The sequence below is a fragment of the Vanellus vanellus genome (genome assembly GCF_965231255.1).
Source record: "Vanellus vanellus genome assembly, contig: HAP1_SCAFFOLD_33, whole genome shotgun sequence".
Lineage (NCBI taxonomy): Eukaryota > Metazoa > Chordata > Aves > Charadriiformes > Charadriidae > Vanellus > Vanellus vanellus.
In genome coordinates, this window is record NW_028128339.1 from 121,548 (window position 1) to 138,232 (window position 16,685).

General features: G+C 53.0%; 1 protein-coding gene across 1 annotated transcript; it reads right to left on the reverse strand.

Moving 5' to 3' along the window:
- Positions 1 to 637: 637 nt before the first annotated feature.
- On the reverse strand, positions 638 to 6,913 carry LOC309684568 (olfactory receptor 8A1-like; the record flags this gene model as incomplete). Its single annotated transcript, XM_082500458.1, has 2 exons — positions 638 to 1,570; positions 6,890 to 6,913. The coding sequence occupies 2 exons, from the start codon at positions 6,911 to 6,913 to the stop codon at positions 638 to 640; spliced, it is 957 nt and encodes a 318-aa protein (XP_082356584.1).
- Between the last annotated feature and the right edge of the window lie 9,772 nt (positions 6,914 to 16,685).

A 16,685-nucleotide genomic window follows, 5' to 3' on the forward strand; every position in this document is an offset into this window, starting at 1 on the left:
ACAGATTAGGAGGAGGAAAGAAGGGGGAAAGTGATGATTGCTGTGTTCAAACATTGGGAAGCCAAGACCCAGCTTGTTTGCCTTTCTTCTGAAGATGGATCTTGGTTTTTCTTTTCGGGGGGGTGACCCTGTCAGACTAGCTTTCACAGTTGTCCTCTGCTAGGAAGCCCAGAGAACACGAGGGCTGGCATGCATCTACTGGAATTTAGACGTGTCCACTAGCGGGGCTTGATTCAGCTGCCCACTTCTCACTGCCAATAGGGAGGTGCCCTGAGGAGTCCCAGGCATGCAAGAATGGCAGCCCTCAGCTTGGCTGGGTAACGGAAGAGGAAACAGCATGTTTAGCGTAAGTTTTCTCCCACTCCTGGGCAGGTGTGGCATTTCACAGCTCCCACCTGCAGGATCACAATCGTGTTTACTTTAAAGAAGGAAGCAAGCCAGGGAAGACTTGACACTCTTCAACACCAGACCTGTATTTCTTTAAGACACAAATTCCCCTCTCCCACTTCTCATTCCACAACCAGTCCACAGATTCTGCACTTCTAAAGATAGACCTGGGACACAAAATATGCACTTACGAATTGTCCATGCTTGGTCAAAGGAGACCCACAACCTGTGTCTTCCTGGTGGATCTCAACTAGTATGAGCTCTCGACGCAGGCCACAGTTTTTCTGAGTGCATTTCCTAGAGCCCCCTTGACCTCCCTGTTCCGCAGGCTGTAGAGGAGAGGATTGACCATGGGCGTGAGGATGGTGTAGAAAAAGGAGAGCACTTGATTGAGCTGCCTCAGTGAGGCTGTCCTGGGTATCATATAGACAACGACGAGGGTGCCATAGAAAACAGTGACCACCATGAGGTGAGAGGAGCAGGTGGAGAAGGCCTTCTGCCTCCCCATGGTGGTGGGGATCCTCAGGATCGCAGCTATGATGCAGATGTAGGATACCAAAGTGACTACAAACGGGATGACTACATCCAGAAAACAGATTATGAAAGTCACCAGTCTAAGCACGGTGGTGTCACTGCAGGCGAGCTCTGGCAACAGGGCAAAATCACAGAAGAAGTGATCAATTGCATTGGGACCACAGAAGTGTAACTTGGAAAATTGTCCAGTGACTATGGTAGACATCAGTAATCCTGCTAGCCAGGACCCAGCCGCCAGCTGGAGACAGAGCTTCCAGTTCATGAGGCTTGCATAGAGCAGGGGTTGACATACGGCCAAGTACCGATCATAGGACATGGTGGCCAGCAGATAGCACTCGGCACCTGCAAAACAGCCAAAGAAAAAGAACTGCGTCATGCAGCCTTGAGCAGAAATGGTTCTGTCCCTGGTTAGGAAGCTGGCCAGCAGCCTGGGCAGGATAGTGGAGGTATAGCAGATTTCTACACTGGATAAATTCCCCAGGAAGAAGTACATGGGAGTGTGAAGATGCCGATGTGCCACCACCAGCACAACAACGAGGATGTTGCCAAACATGGTCACCATGTAGATCATGAGAGAGAGGATGAAGAGAGGCACCTGAAGCTTGGGGACGTTACTCAATCCCAGCAGGAGGAACACCACTGGTGAGGTCTGGTTGTCCTATTCCTCTTTCTCCATGAGGTGCTGTAGGACTTTCTTTTCCCCATGAGGCAGGAAGGGAACCTGGGGAAGGGCATGCGTTTCTGTGTTTTTTGTGAAAATGAACTGGGAAGAAGTCACTGCCAGAGACAACATGGAGGTTTTCCCCCATTTGACTGAATTCCGACTTGGTTTAGGGGCACTATTCCTGGCGAAAGGGCAAGAAAAGGTTCTTTGAGAGGGCCAAACTGCTCTTCTTTGAAGAATCTCCTCTGATTAGAGAGGTGAGTTGCCGCATCAAGGTGCCTATTTCTGTGGAATGAAAGAGAATGTTCATTTGATCACAATTAGATTGTGATGCGTGAAGTTATTGCCAGGAGTACCCACCATAGGTTTTAGCCAAATTTCAAGCAAGAGAAAGACGGGCCAGAGAGGAAAACTCCATCATGCAAAAAAGCCTTTAGGGGAACGCATCGTGCCATAGACAGCTTCTTTCCACTGAGGAAGAATGGACACCGAAGAGGGCTAGAGGTCTCAACTCCCTGAAACATTTGCTTTCTGATGACGCAATTCTGTCCCTGGACAGTCCATCTCTTTCCACTGACCAAGAGTGGCCAGGACTTACTAGCTTGGTAGCTGAAGGCACTGCAAAGGGTCTGTTAGCCAGGAGACTCACAAGCAGATTTGAACTTGGGAGAGAAGGGTGGGGAAAACGGGATTCCAGAGAAGAGGTACCTGAGGTTCTAAGCCAAATGAGGAAAAGCGACGTTGCACAAGGAGGAGGCAAAAAGGACAGGGGTGACGATCATTTGCTGGACATCTCTTCCTCCTCACCTTACATTTCTGGGTGCATTTGGGCTGCCTCCCTGCAGCAGCGCAGCACCTGGACCTCAGCATTGCCACCTGAGTGCTCAGGGCTCCCTGTTCAGCACTGCAATGAAGACACAAGAGTGTCCTGGGGGTGAGTGGGGGCTGAGGCGGTGCAGGATCCTCATGAAGCACAGGTTTCCAGTAAATGCCTGATACACACCTGGTTGCCTGCCCAGGGAACGCCTGTGGCTGAAAGAGAAAGCCCACACCACCTCTCTGGGCTTCCATAATACTCGGGTCAGACAAAACACTGCCCCTGATGATGCTCTGCCTCAAACTTCACACATTTTACAGAGTTGGAGATGGCCAAGGCAGGCACCTGGAGAGTCCAGAGAGTTCCTGGGATGGAGGAGCCCTTTGACTCAGTGATTCAGTGCACCTACACTGGGATGCATTGTTCCAGAAGGTGCTTCCATGGGGAGGGTGCCCCAGAGTCAGTGCTCTCAGTAAATCACACCCCATGTGGATGGCTGAGAGACAGCTGTGAGAGAGCTGAGGCATTGAGGTGAAGCCCTAAGACACAAGCAAGATGGAGAAAGAGACAGAGAGAGAATAAGAGTTGAGACATTAAAGGACGTGTGTTGGCACGCTGGCCCCATACCCTCCTCTCCAACCTCTTCATGTCCACGGAGGTGTCCGAGTGCCCATCAGCTGATGCCCCGCAGCTCTGTCTCTGCACTGACAACCACACTGCCTGTATCTGTTCAGTGGTGTCAAGGACCCAGGGAGGGTATCCAGAGGAAAGAGTGAGCTGGAATAAGAAGACGTGCAGGACAGGGCTGTACCAAGACACATGGTCCCACTTCTTAGTGGCCGCTGTGCAAAGAGCCACTGGCACACTAATGACACCCACCTCAGCAAACCCAGCACCTACCTGTAGTCCCCAGCAGGATGTCACAGCCCTTCCTCTGAGGGGAATGGAGCATGAAAGGCAAGGTCTGGGGCTATCTCCTGCCTCTTCTCCATTCCACCCTCCCCTTTCCAATTGTGCCTGCAGACCCTGACCCATGGCTTAGTGGCTGCTCTGTCCTTGCACTCACCTGTCACCATCTCCTTCTGAGAGTCTTCAGCAGCACTTGAATATCCCCTTCTCTGCAGTGCCTCCTGGGTTTATAGAAGAGGCTCCTGAAGGTTCCTGCTGCAGCTCAACTCTCTGTGTCACAGAAAGTGAGCCCTGTGCAAGTGAAGCCCCGGGGGGATGAAAGCCCTGAGCTGCCCTCCCTTGGACCTCTGTGCTCTTCGGAGGCGGGGAAACAAGCTGGGGAATGAGCCGTGATCTCTTCCAGCTCACGGAGCAGAACTATAATGAGATGCTCCTCACAGCTTCTCCTTCTAGACTCCACGAATGGTTGTTGGGGAGGAAGGAGTGATTTCCTCCAAGCTAAGGAGACTGGAAATGTGGGACAGGATAAGTCCCTCACAGGGGTGCCAGGCTCTGCCCTTTAAGGAGAGAGGAAACCCAAACCTTCCCCAGAGGCCAAGGTGCTTCAGTTGCTGGGGACTAAAGTGAGCTCAGCTGCTGATCTAGAGTGACAGTTAGGACTCCACCCTCCTAGAGGAATGGTTCTCCTTGGCTCCAGCTTTAGGTTAAGGGAGCTGACTTAGGTTAAGCTCTGCTGACTTGCTCCTCATGACAGGTGGACCCCTCAGGTCTCTCCTCTGAGTGCAAAGGGAGAGAAAGACCCTGAGACATCATTTAGGGTAGCAACTGCACAGAGCATTGTCTCCAGTGGAGTCAGACTTGGTGGTCAGGGCTGTGTCCCAGTAGGGTCTTGAAAACTTCAAAGAGTGGACATTCCATAGCCTGCCTGGACAACTTGTTCCAGTGTCTGTCTGTCTGATGTTCTTCCTGTTCCAGGTCAGAATCTCCCGTTTCAGGTTATAGAATCATAGACTCCTAGGATGGTTAGAGTTGGAAGGGACCTTAAAAATCATCTTGTTCCAACCCCCTGTCATGGGCACCTTCCACCAGTCCAGGTTGCTCAAAGCCCCATCCAGCCTGGCCTTGAACACCTCAAGGGATGGAACAGCCACAGCTTCTCTGGGCAACCTGTGCCAGTGTCTCACCACCCTCAGAGCGAAGAATTTCTTTTCCCATATCCAATCTAAATCTCCTCTTTTCCAGTTTGAAGCCATTCCCCCTCGTCCTATCACTACATGCCCTTGTAAAAAGTCCCTCTCCAGCTTTCTTGTAGGTCCCCTTTAAGTACTGGAAGGCCACTGTAAGGTCTCCCTGGAGCCTTCTCTTCTGCAGACTGAAGAACCCCAACTCTCTCAGCCTCTCTTCATAAGAGAGGTCTCCATCCACCTGCATCATAAGAATGGAACCATGTAGTTACCAAGGCTAATGGTTTCTTCACCAGCAGAGTCCTTTTGTAACTGTAAGGTTGCAGCTGTTCCTGGTGGGGGTCTCTGCAGATCCATCTCTGATCACACATGAAGCCTTGCTCCAGATGTGCCCCAGCTGTTGGTGGCTCTTGATGTGTGTGAGGCCAGAGCGGGGGGACGAGGGGCCCATGAGCAGCCTTCCCTGAGCAGATCCCACCACCCTTCAGACACATTAGCTGAAGGGAGGTTTAGCAGGTGGGTGGGACAAGACAATCTCCAGAGACCCCCTCCAAAACCCTACCGGTGTGATCCTGGGATTCTGTGAGTGATCTGGTTTGAGCCAGTGCACCTGAAGGAATTTTTTCCTGGATGAAATTTACGTTCACTCTTGGCTCTAGTTAAGGTCTGACCCATGCTTTAACTCCAGATGAGATCTTCTGTCAAAAACAAGAGCATTTTTCCTTTCCCACTTGGGTTCTGATAGTGACTCCCAGACACCTTGGCCACCTTTTTCCTCCACAAGACAGCTTGCTTCCAGACACTGCTCCCCTGACTGAAGGGAGCTGAGGGTCCTCACTGGTGCCTACCTGAGGCTGGTGGCAGCTGAAGAAGCGTGTCCTGATCAAACGGTGCAGGTACAGTCTGGAGAGTTAGGCCCAGCAAGGACTCAGAGCCCATTTTGCCAAGTTGTACCATGCTGTTCCTCCAGGAGTTCCTCAGCTCTTTTAGCGTTGAGGTCTATGGTCAGCAGGGCCCCGTGAGCCTTGTGCAGAGGGCAGGAGAGAGCCAGTCAGCCTTCTCCAGCCCATGAGTCTCTCTAGGAGAAGACCCAGGTCTGCCTTAGGCACTGGTTCTATCCAGCTGCTGGACCCTGGTCTTCATGGTCTCCTCATTGCCTGCACCCGGGCATTGGAGTCCAGGATGTTTGCAGCCCTGCTCCAGTTGCTGGAAGACAGACCTCGTATCCTCCTCACCGGTGATTCCAGCTTGAAGTTCACTGCCATTCACACATGCCCACTAAGAACAGAGGATGCGCCCGCACAGAAGGTAGTTGGAAATCGGCTCCAATGAGAACACGGGACACAGGCTACTGCAGGGCTCCATCAGAGAAGCCTGCTGACTAGAAACCTGTTTCCACTCACACGGTCCCTTTTCCCCCCTTTGCTCTGTTTTCCTATTTTGTTGCCAAACCACTTTCCTGCTGGTTCTGTTTTCCTTTACACTCAAAAGGAGTTTTCCAGGGCTACACACAACAGGGACTTATGCGAGAGTCCCGATTTCAGGATGTATATAGCAACACACGGATTATGGTGCTGTAGGCATCCTAGTCAAGGGAAGGCTTAAAGGGAAATTGCAAGGAGACTTTTGCAATGGCTGCGTGGGTCTGTAGAAGAGATGCTTCTGAAATGATCATAGAATCATAGAGTGATTGAGGTTGGAAAAAGCCTTTAAGTTCATCGAGTCCAACTGTTAACCTAACACTGCCAAGTCCAGCAGTTAATTTTGAAGGTGACTCATTTTGGCTCATTTTGGAGCGGGTTAATTTTGAAGGGGGTGACAACTCAATCCTTTGGTTCCATGTCAATCCCCTCTCTCAGACCAGTGTCTCCTCTTGTCGATGTAGATGATGAGTTGGGAGGGTCCCTGGACCACCCAGGGGATTAATGACTGAAGAGCTCTGGCTGCACACTTGCACAGGCTTGATGCCCAGCTACACCACCATGAGAAATGTAACAGAATTCATACAGCTTTTGCCAGAAATATCAGTTCCTAGCTGGCAGTCCAGAATACCCATGCAAGCCAGCATGACTGGAGAGGCATTTCCTGAGTCTGAAGACAAGTGGGCTGGATCAATATTTGTTTCATGCCACTGGGTAAAAACACAGAGAAAAGCAGAATCCTTACAGAGGGCAGTTCTGGTGTCCCATTTCAAGAAGGAAGAGGAAGCCCAAGAAAAGGGAAGGAAGGGTCAAAACCACAACAAGGTATTAGTTACCCTTGTCATGCATTCAACTGACTGGGTACAGAAATGGATCCTCACAACCGTACCACATCTTTCCTGAAGACCTTTCCAGTCATTCCAGAGTGGAAAGTCCTCCTTTTCACACCGCTGCTGGTGTTTTATCTGCTCACTGTCACGGGGAATGCAGTCACCATTGTCGTCATTTGACTCTGCCGCTAGTACCACACCCCCACAGATCCCTTCCTCAGCACCTTGTCCTTCTTGGCCATTTGGTTCACTTTGGTCATTCCCCTAACATGTTTGGCAGTCTCTGTGGCTGCTTACAAGTCACAGACCTTCTCCTCTGTCTTCCTGGGCCCAGCTGAGTTTAACCTATGTGCTGGGATGTGTTTCCTTTGCTGCAGCGCCATTTGCAACCCCTCATACTACTCTGTCCTTACGAACTCCTGGTTGTGCTCCATGCTTATCTTTAGCTGCTGGGCAATGACAACTCTATCCATGCTCAGCCCCACCAACTTGTATGCCATCGGACCCTCTGTGCCCAGTGTAGAGACTGCTTCTTCTGCGGCATTGTCCCTTTGCCGGGAGCAGCCCGCGTGGGCACCAGCTACTATGAAACATGAGCGTTGCTCTCTCCTCTTATCTTCAGATAATTTAGGTGTCACCCAACAGATTAAGAACACACAACCCTTTGGGTGTTTGAACTGACCCAGAAAATGGAAACTGGGACTGTGACCTCTGTTGCACTGACTCACTATGCTCATCCTGCTGTAGGTGACTGAGCCTGAGCCGCATCCAGCCAGTGGTTTAACCTCAGAAAGTTTTCCAGGCAAAGCCAGTGCAGAAATTCTCCTGTGCCAGACTAGAGGCAAAGAACAAGCCGGGCGATTGGGTTCTAAGACAAGCCTGAGCCCCAAGCTCAAATGTCCATGCAAGCATGGGGCACCGCCCTATACTGAACTTCCCATTTTACTCCTTGGGTGAGTGCTACCCATTCTGCCCTGGACAGAGCGTGCGGGGACAACACAGGCTGTGGAGAAGCTTTGCATCCCTGCTTCAAACCCACCATCTCCTCCCCACCCTCTCCTCCCCTTGCATTTTGAATCATCCTAATTTAGGGGGTCATCATCATCACTAGAAGTATTGGAGAGAGACTGATGGGAAATGATAGGTATAAACACACGGAAGGATTTGGCTGAAGAGCCCATTAGACTGCTGAAAGACAAGGGCGGGCTTCTAACTCTCAAGCAACACCTGGGTAGTTGAGAGGGATCAGACTGAGCGAGCAGTAAGGGGAAGGGGAAACTGGAGAGCAATGGGAAGGACATCGGTCCGGATGGTCTGCTGAGAAGGTGCCTTTAGACCCCGTCATTTTGTCAGGACAGGTGGAAAGTGTCAGGAGATTAAATACACAGGAGCACGGGCAAAGTCCTGCAAGGCAAGTCCATGGGAAGGCCAAGATTTCTTCTCCTGCGATTAAAACACTTCCTGGAAATTCCCATTCTGGCATGGTGGGAAAGAATTGCCATTTTACAAAAAAGATGCCATCATCGCAGCTGGTGAAAAGGTGCTCATGTGTTTTGAGAAGTTGCAAGCTGTTCCTGGCAGAGTTCAGCTCTCTGACCATGGACATCCAGGACCACCTGTAGAGGCTCTGGTGTAGCTGAGTTGTTGTCTGGGACAGGCCAATGTCACACGGGACCTGCAGGAGACCAGAGCCCCTTGGGAAGGTGTCAGGGCACCTGCATGGGCACCAGGCGTCTGTGTCCCTGTGACTGAAGACATCTGTGTTTGTGTAGCTGCACCCACCCAGGCTCTGAAGATCCCTGTCTGTCCTAGTTTGAGGTAAATCAGAACCATTTTTCTGTTCAGTAATTATACTTCCCAGTGAAGTCTCTTCTAACTAGCTGCACTCTCTGAAATTAACGGCTCCTTCTTCAGACTGTGTCTGTTTCCAGAGTCACAATACCGCAATGGTGTGCAGAGAGGCTCTCGCTTACGCTCATTGCTATAACAGCCAAGGGCAGCTCACTTGGTTATGTGCCACGTTGGAGGGTCAAAAGCAGAAGAGCGTAGAGGGGTCCCACCTGTGGGGAGGAGCGGACAGGACAGGTGACCCCAAACTGACCAACAGGATCTTCCACCCCATCTGCCCCATGCTCAGTGTAAAAGCTGAGTGGTCAGAGGGTCAGCCCTCTTTCTGCAATGGCCGACGTCTGAGGAGGACTCTGTCCATCTGCCTTTGACCCCGATCCATGTGTTCCTGAATCCAGATCCAGAATACAGTTCCCGTCCAGCACTGAGTCCATTCTGGGCCTTTCCCAGTGCCTGACGATGATGTCATCATCATCCAGAGAGCTCAATACACTTTACATACAGTGTATCTATAACAGTATTTCCTTTTTAATTATTATTATATTCTTAATATTTTCACTAAAGTAGTTTAGTTTTCAAACCCAAGTGTCTCTTTCTCTGTCTCCCTCCTCTCCTTGGAGACAGAGGTGGTGGAGAGCGTCTGTCTTTCCTTTCAGTGCCCAGTGCGGCCCAAACCACAACACATCCTCACAACTGGCATTCAGGCCATGTGCCTTCTGCTGGCCTATCAAGGACTCAGGCAGGAGATGGCCACAGAGCAAACCTCCCCCATGAACAGGGGCGAGTGGCCAGTGCTGGAAGGAGCCGAGGGGAGAGGCTGGGGGTGACGAATGCCCTGGGCACCTTCCCAGTCTGCCCATGGCACCGAGGGCACAGACCGACCTCCTCTCTCCTGCACCCGCATGTCTCAGCTCCCTGCCACGAGACCGGGCTCTGCACCACACACTCCAGTGGGTGTGTGTCCTCTCCCGGGCACGTCCAAGGCCAGCCCAGCCCCTCCCAGGATCTCCCCAACTCCCCTGCCCTCTCCCCAGCCCAGCCCCGCAAAGCAGCCCCCTCTGGGCTGGCCCCATGGCCATGCCCACCACAGGGTGCTGCAGAGCTCTGGCTGCTCCCCCCACAGCCACAGCCCCTCTGAAGGGCACAGCAGCTGCTGGGGAACAGAGAGGGCTCTCAGCCTCCCCATCAGCCCCGGGGCTGGAGGCTGCATGTGGCAGGAGGACATGGAGGTCCGTGAACCTGCAGGAGCCCTGATCTCGGGCCAAGGAGGTGCCCACAACAGGCTGCCTCTGCCCCCTCAGTGCCAGCCCCTCTCCCCAGGCCGGCACAAGAGTCCTGCTCCAGAGACGGAGCAGCCTGCCCCGAGTGGGTGCTGCAGAAAGAGCTTTCTCCTTCTCATGGGTTCCTCCCTGCAGGCACAGAAGTGCTCCCTTGCTCTTCCCCCTGGACACCCCTTCTCCCCAGAGACCCTTTCCCCAGGTTGACTTTCCTGGTTCCCACCCTGTGCTCCCTGCATGGCCCTGAGCTGGTGGTGCTGCTGTGCAGAGGGAGGGGGCTGTGGTGCCCTGGGGCCATGAGGTGAGCCTGCACTGGCCATGCTGGTCAGGGTGGGCAGCAGACCCAGCCAGAAAGGGATGACTGCTGCTGAGCCCCGTTCCATCTCCCCTCCTGGCTCAGGAAAAGAGGACAGGGCTGAGTAGGACCAAAGGGTGTCTCCAAAGGCACAAAGGACAGGACAGGGCTGCACTGTATCCAGCCCTTGAGGCTTTCCGAGAGGGTGTCCTGAACTGCTCTCGTCTTATGTCCCTTTTCCTACTGGGTCCTCACAACCTGTCATTGTTTTGAAGTTTCCTTCTTAGCCCATGGGCTCCACAGGTTGACATTTTCAACCTTGGATGGTCACTCATTCTATGAGGTACCGCTCACTGCCCACTCAGACTCACACACTGTCCATGCAGATCCCCTGAGCTCTCCATGCACCTCCCAGTTCCTCATCTGTCATCAGCCCCACTGCTGGTGGGGCAGCGCCAGTCAGATAAGTCAAAGACCGGTTGCTGTCTGAGTGGACATGTGCAACACGAAGGGAGGACTTCACGCAGCCCTTGGGCCCTCACAGATCCCCCTGGGACTCTGCGCCTGTCCTCCTGAACCCATCAAGAACACCAGAAGAGCGACAGTGTTTATAAGGGAGCAGCTCCCTGGGTGCATTGGAAGACACGTCCAGACTTCTAACCCTGCCTTGAAAAATCCCTTTAGTGACCGTGCTTCCCATCAGGGAGGCCAACTCTGACTCAGTTGTTCACACGGACTGCTCCTGCCTGCAGCAACAAGAATGCCACTGTAGAGACAACAGGACTGTCACAAGTAACATGAGACTTTAGGAGGAGTAGAAATGCAATGGCACCGCAGGACAGTGTGGATGTCAGGAGAGATCAGCACCATAAAGGCTGTCTCCTGCTCCTGTCCTTGGCATTGGCTCAGGGGAAGCAGCAGCCCCGACTCGCAGGCAGTAGAGATGGGGCTGAGACCACTAATTTTTTGCTGCCTTCTTTATTGAGTTTATCTAAAGAAGTAGCCCAAATGCAAATGTGCATGTGGCCTTTGTGCCAAGAGAAAAAGAGGAATGAGGCCAAAAACAATAATATCACAAGTCTAGAAGAACAAAGAAATGCAAAAGAAAAAAAAAAAGAGGGAAAAGGAAAGGGAAAGGGAAAGGGAAAGGGAAAGGGAAAGGGAAAGGGAAAGGGAAAGGGAAAGGGAAAGGGAAAAGGGAAAAGGGAAAGGGAAAAGGGAAAAGGGAAAAGGGAAAAGGGAAAAGGGAAAGGGAAGGGAAGGGAAGGGAAGGGAAGGGAAGGGAAGGGAAGGGAAGGGAAGGGAAGGGAAGGGAAGGGAAGGGAAGGGAAGGGAAGGGAAGGGAAGGGAAGGGAAGGGAAGGGAAGGGAAGGGAAGGGAAGGGAAGGGAAGGGAAGGGAAGGGAAGGGAAGGGAAGGGAAGGGAAGGGAAGGGAAGGGAAGGGAAGGGAAGGGAAGGGAAGGGAAGGGAAGGGAAGGGAAGGGAAGGGAAGGGAAGGGAAGGGAAGGGAAGGGAAGGGAAGGGAAGGGAAGGGAAGGGAAGGGAAGGGAAGGGAAGGGAAGGGAAGGGAAGGGAAGGGAAGGGAAGGGAAGGAAGGGAAGGGAAGGGGAAGGGAAGGGAAGGGAAGGGAAGGGAAGGGAAGGGAAGGGAAGGGAAGGGAAGGGAAGGGAAGGGAAGGGAAGGGAAGGGAAGGGAAGGGAAGGGAAGGGAAGGGAAGGGAAGGGAAGGAAGGAAGGAAAGGAAAGGAAAGGAAAGGGAAGGAAAGGAAAGGAAAGGAAAGGAAAGGAAAGGAAAGGAAAGGAAAGGAAAGGAAAGGAAAGGAAAGGAAAAGGAAAGGAGAGGAAAGGAAAGGAAGAATCAAAACCCTCAAAAAAAAAGGAAAAGCTAGCATATGCTGGCTTTTTTTGAGATACAGTGGGAGTCCTTGTGGGATAAGGAGAACCTTATTAATCTGAAGTAGATTATATTCAAATAGTTTCCACAATGCCTCCTTGATTTCCTTGTTCCTCATGCTGTAGATGAGGGGGTTCACTGCTGGAGGCACCACCGAGTACAGAAATGACACCACCACATCCAGGGAATGGGAGGAGATGGGTGGGGGCTTCAGGTAGGCAAAAACTCCAGTGCTGACAAACAGGGAGACCACGGCCAGGTGAGGGACACACGTGGAAAAGGCTTTGTGCAGTCCCTGCTCAGAGGGGATCCTCAGCACCACCCTCAGGATCTGCACATAGGACACCACAATGAAAAGAAAACACCCAAAAGCTAAAAAACAATTTAATGTAAGAAGCCCAACTTCCCTGAGGTAGGAGTGTGAGCAGGAGAGCTTGAGGATGTGGGGGATTTCACAGAAGAACTGGTGCAGGGCATTGCCCTGGCAGAGGGGCAGTGAAAATGTATTGGCCGTGTGCAGCACAGCACTGAGAAACCCACTGGCCCAGACAGCTGCTGCCATGCGGACACAAACTCTGCTGCCCAGGAGGGTCCCGTAGTGCAGGGGTTGGCAGATGGCAACGTAGCGGTCATAGGCCATGACAGTGAGAAGGGCACACTCTGCTCCAAGCAAGAAGAAAAGCATAAAAACCTGTGCAGCACATCCCAAAAAGGAGATGTCCCTTGTGTCCCAGAGGGAATTGGCCATGGCTTTGGGGAGAGTGGTGGAGATGGAGCCCAGGTCTATGAGGGAGAGGTTGAGGAGGAAGAAGTACATGGGGGTGTGGAGGCGGTGGTCGCAGGTGATGGCAGTGATGATGAGGCCGTTTCCCAGGAGGGCAGCCAGGTAGATGCCCAGGAAGAGCCCGAAGGTCAAGAGCTGCAGCTCCCGAGTGTCTGCAAACGCCAGGAGGAGAAAGTGGGTGATGGAGCTGCTGTTGGACATTTGCTGTTCACTCTGGGCACAGGGACCTGCTGATGGAGTGGAAGACATTGACAAGTTAAGGCAGACTTCTTTGAGCCTTTCCTGTGCTTTTTCCTAAAAGATTCCTCCAAAATGACTTCTCTTTCTTTGTAAGAATTTCATTTCAGATTTTGCTGTTGAGGGCCCTTCCTTTGAAGGGGTAGAAATCCTTCTCTTTCCCATCCTTTTAGCCTGAACCCTGCTGAGCCCTGAGGGACAAAAGGGCTTTGTGTGCCCTAGAGCAGAGTCGGGAGCGCTGGTTTGCCCACTAGTGACCTGCTGGTCTCTACACATGTAGCCCTCCTTACGCCTGCCTCCATGGGAGAATGGTCTCCCTAAAAATGTACTCGAAGAAAACAAATAAGAAGAGACTTTTTTGAGAGTGCAGTTTCAAAGCCCATTTCTCCACACAGTTTTTTCTCTCCTGGTGCAGCTGAGCACAGAGGGATGCAGAAGGGTGGAGGAGCTCTCTGCTGCCTGGGGCTGTCCCTGCCAGGAGCTGTTGCTCTGTGCCCAGGTCTCCCCCTGCCAGTGCTCCCAGAGCCCATCGCAACCGCTGTGTGCTCAGCTCTGCCCTGCAGCCCCCTCCCAGCAGCAGGGCACTGCCCAGGGCCAGCTCTGGCTGGGCAGTCTCCCGTAGGGACAGCGCAGACACCTCCGGGGCTGCAAAAGCCACACTGATGCTGCCTGTGAGCCACGGATTGGTGATTCCTGACACCACACGGTTTATTCACCACTAAGGGAAACAGACTGGGAGTTGAGTGCCTCCTCCTGCACTGAGTGATGAAATTCTATGTCCCATTGCCCACACAGAGAACCCAGACTAGAAGAGTGGATGAACAGTACCCTTTCCTTTCAGGTCGCCCCTGCCTTGCTGTGGTTCTTGAAACGTTCCCTGGGAATGTCCTGCAGTGATCTACAGCTGTGAGCAGCCCTGAAACACGCAGCACCCTCTCAACAGCAGTAGGACCATGACCTGCCAGAGGTCGCTCCTTCCACCCACTGCTTCTCCCCAAAGAAGCTCCGTGGGAGCTCCCCGGGCAGGCGCAGAGCTGACCCTGGCAGAGTCCCTGCCCCGGCACACAGCCCCGGGGTGCAGGGACCCTGATGGCAAGGACAGCCCTGCCCACCGCTGCCTGCACACCCCTACGCACACCTCCACAATCATCCCCAGCAGAAGGCAGCCCTCGGGCCCTCTCCCTCTCACCGGGCAGCAGGGAAGCCCTGCTCTGGAGCACATCCTCCTCTTCTACAGCACAGAAACTGAGAGAGTCCTCCTGAAAGAGCCCAGCAGCTCTCAGATGGACCAGCTTGAGGAGATCCCTCCAGGAACTGGAGCTGCATTGCCCGGCACCCTGAGACTTACCACGCAGAGGGCGGTGAAGATTTCTGCCCCAGTGAACTCTCAGCACCCCCCACTCCCAACTGCCTTTAAGCTCTCTCTGCCTCGCAGGTCTCCCCTCTCTGCCTGCAGGCAGTGCCCTCAGCCCTGCTCCTGGGCAGAGCTGTCTCTCTGCAGCGCTGCCCGCTTGCCAGGAGCTCCCTCCGTCCCAGCAGCCCGGCCCAGCTCAGCAGCAGAGGACCAGCCCACGCTGGCACTGCCTCTGTCCCCTCTGGGCTCCCTGGAGGTGTCCCTGGGGCTCCAGGGGAACCTACTGGTAAACAGCCTGAAGGAGGCCCTCGTGTTCCCACCCTCAGATGCGGAGAGAGACTTATTTCTAGCTGTTGCGAATTTAAGTCTAAGAGTAACTGTTTTGTTTTAGTATTAGACATGACAGCAGGATAATGCCAGGGAGCAACCTCCTTTTACTCTTTGGAGGGAAGGGATTCAGCTGAGTCAATGGAGGCTTCTCAGACTGGGTTTGTAGTCCCTGGGGCTACAAGAGCTCCATCCCATGCCCACCACAAACCCTCAGCAGGTGGCATTCCTCTGGCCTCACTTCACATGGGCACAAGAGCAGCTCCTGCATGAGAGCTCCTGGTCTCAGCTCACTTGTGAATGAGTGGAGAGGGAGGGCAGGAGGAAGATGTTCGGACACAGACACCTGGGGACATCTGTGGTGCCAGAGGTGACCAAGAGGCATGTTGGGAACTGCAAGCTCTATTGGAGCAGTTCAGAGAGACAGGGCAGCACCTGGGGGCATCTTGGTGGAGGCTGGAGGGAAATCCCTTTGGCCAACTTCAATGACAGAAGGTGTCCACGTGGAGGACATGTGCCCCTGTAACTCTTCCTTCTGCCCAGGGCAGCCCATAGAGGGATTCAGCTGACCAAATGGAGTCGTGCGGCATGGGCAGAGTTAAGTCTCTCTCTTCTCCATCAGTTGTCTTTTCCACATGTCCCTGGAGTAGAATGGCAGGTGTCTCACGTGCATCCCTTCATTGCCTGACCTAATTCAGGGCAGCTGAACCTCAATTCAGTTTACAAATTCAGGGCTGTAGTGGTAGGGGAGGTGCCAGGGCTCTCCAGCACAACTGCATGTGCCTGACAGGGACAGCCGAGGTCCTGTACAGGAACCCCGTCCCCATCCAGCCTGGCTGTGTGACAGCCATCACCCAGAGCATCTCAGACAGAGTGGGTGCCTTTGGGCCACCGACTGAGTCCCACCCCTGCACTGGCACAAGCTCTGTCCCTTTCTCTCTCCAGAGAAACTGGGCAGCACCTGAACAGCAAGCACATCACACCATGGTCTCCTCTCGTGTTCCTTCACTCTCAAACTATGCTGGTTCTTCTCTCCTGAATTGTTTAGCCATCCCCTTGATGATAGAATCATGGATCAGGCCAATGATTTTCACAGTGGGCCTGAATCACAGCATGTTCACACCAAGGACATTTTCAACACCATCTTGTTCTTCCTCACACCAGCTTCATCTCCACCACAGAGTTTGCTCCCTTTGTGTGCACCTCAGTTCCTCTTCACACTGCCCTTTGCCATCCACTCCAGCATGTCTCTGCTCTGAAGCAAATCCTTTGCGCAACTGAGGTCTTGGGGCCTTGGAAGCAGGTCTTGCGAGTCTGCTCTCAGCCCAAGTGTGCCACAGCTGAGGTGCCGCAGCCCAGCCATGCCCCAGGGCCTTCAGCCTGGGCACAGAGAGGAGGGGCTGGAGCTGTGTGTGCCATCTCTTCATTCCACTTGGAGGGAAGAAGAGCTGAGGGGTGTTTGGACATCTCCCATGACTGGGCTGCTGTGATGGGTGGGTGCAGGATGATCAGGAGGCCAGAAATTTTGAGAGAGGCTTGCACTCAGGGTGAAGAACCTGCTTAGATTTGTGGAGCTCCTCTAGGTGATAAATAAACTGGGTGAACCAGTAAGGGTCAGAAAAGAGACTGGTAAGGGTTACATTGTGGTGGGAGACAACAAACCTATTTACATCACCCTGTCAACTTTAATTGCCCTGGCATTCACTGGAAGGGGATCACAACTGCATGCAAACTGTCCTGGAGGCTTCTCGAGAATATTGGTCAAGACACAGCTGAGGACCCCAGTCTTCATAGCACAGCTGCCAGATTGGCCAACAATGGTAATGCTCATCTGCATCTGTTAATTTCAAAGAAGGTAGAGCTGGACATGAACGTCAAAAGAATGTCAGCTTTGGCTATCATATCCATGAAATAGTGGGGCCTG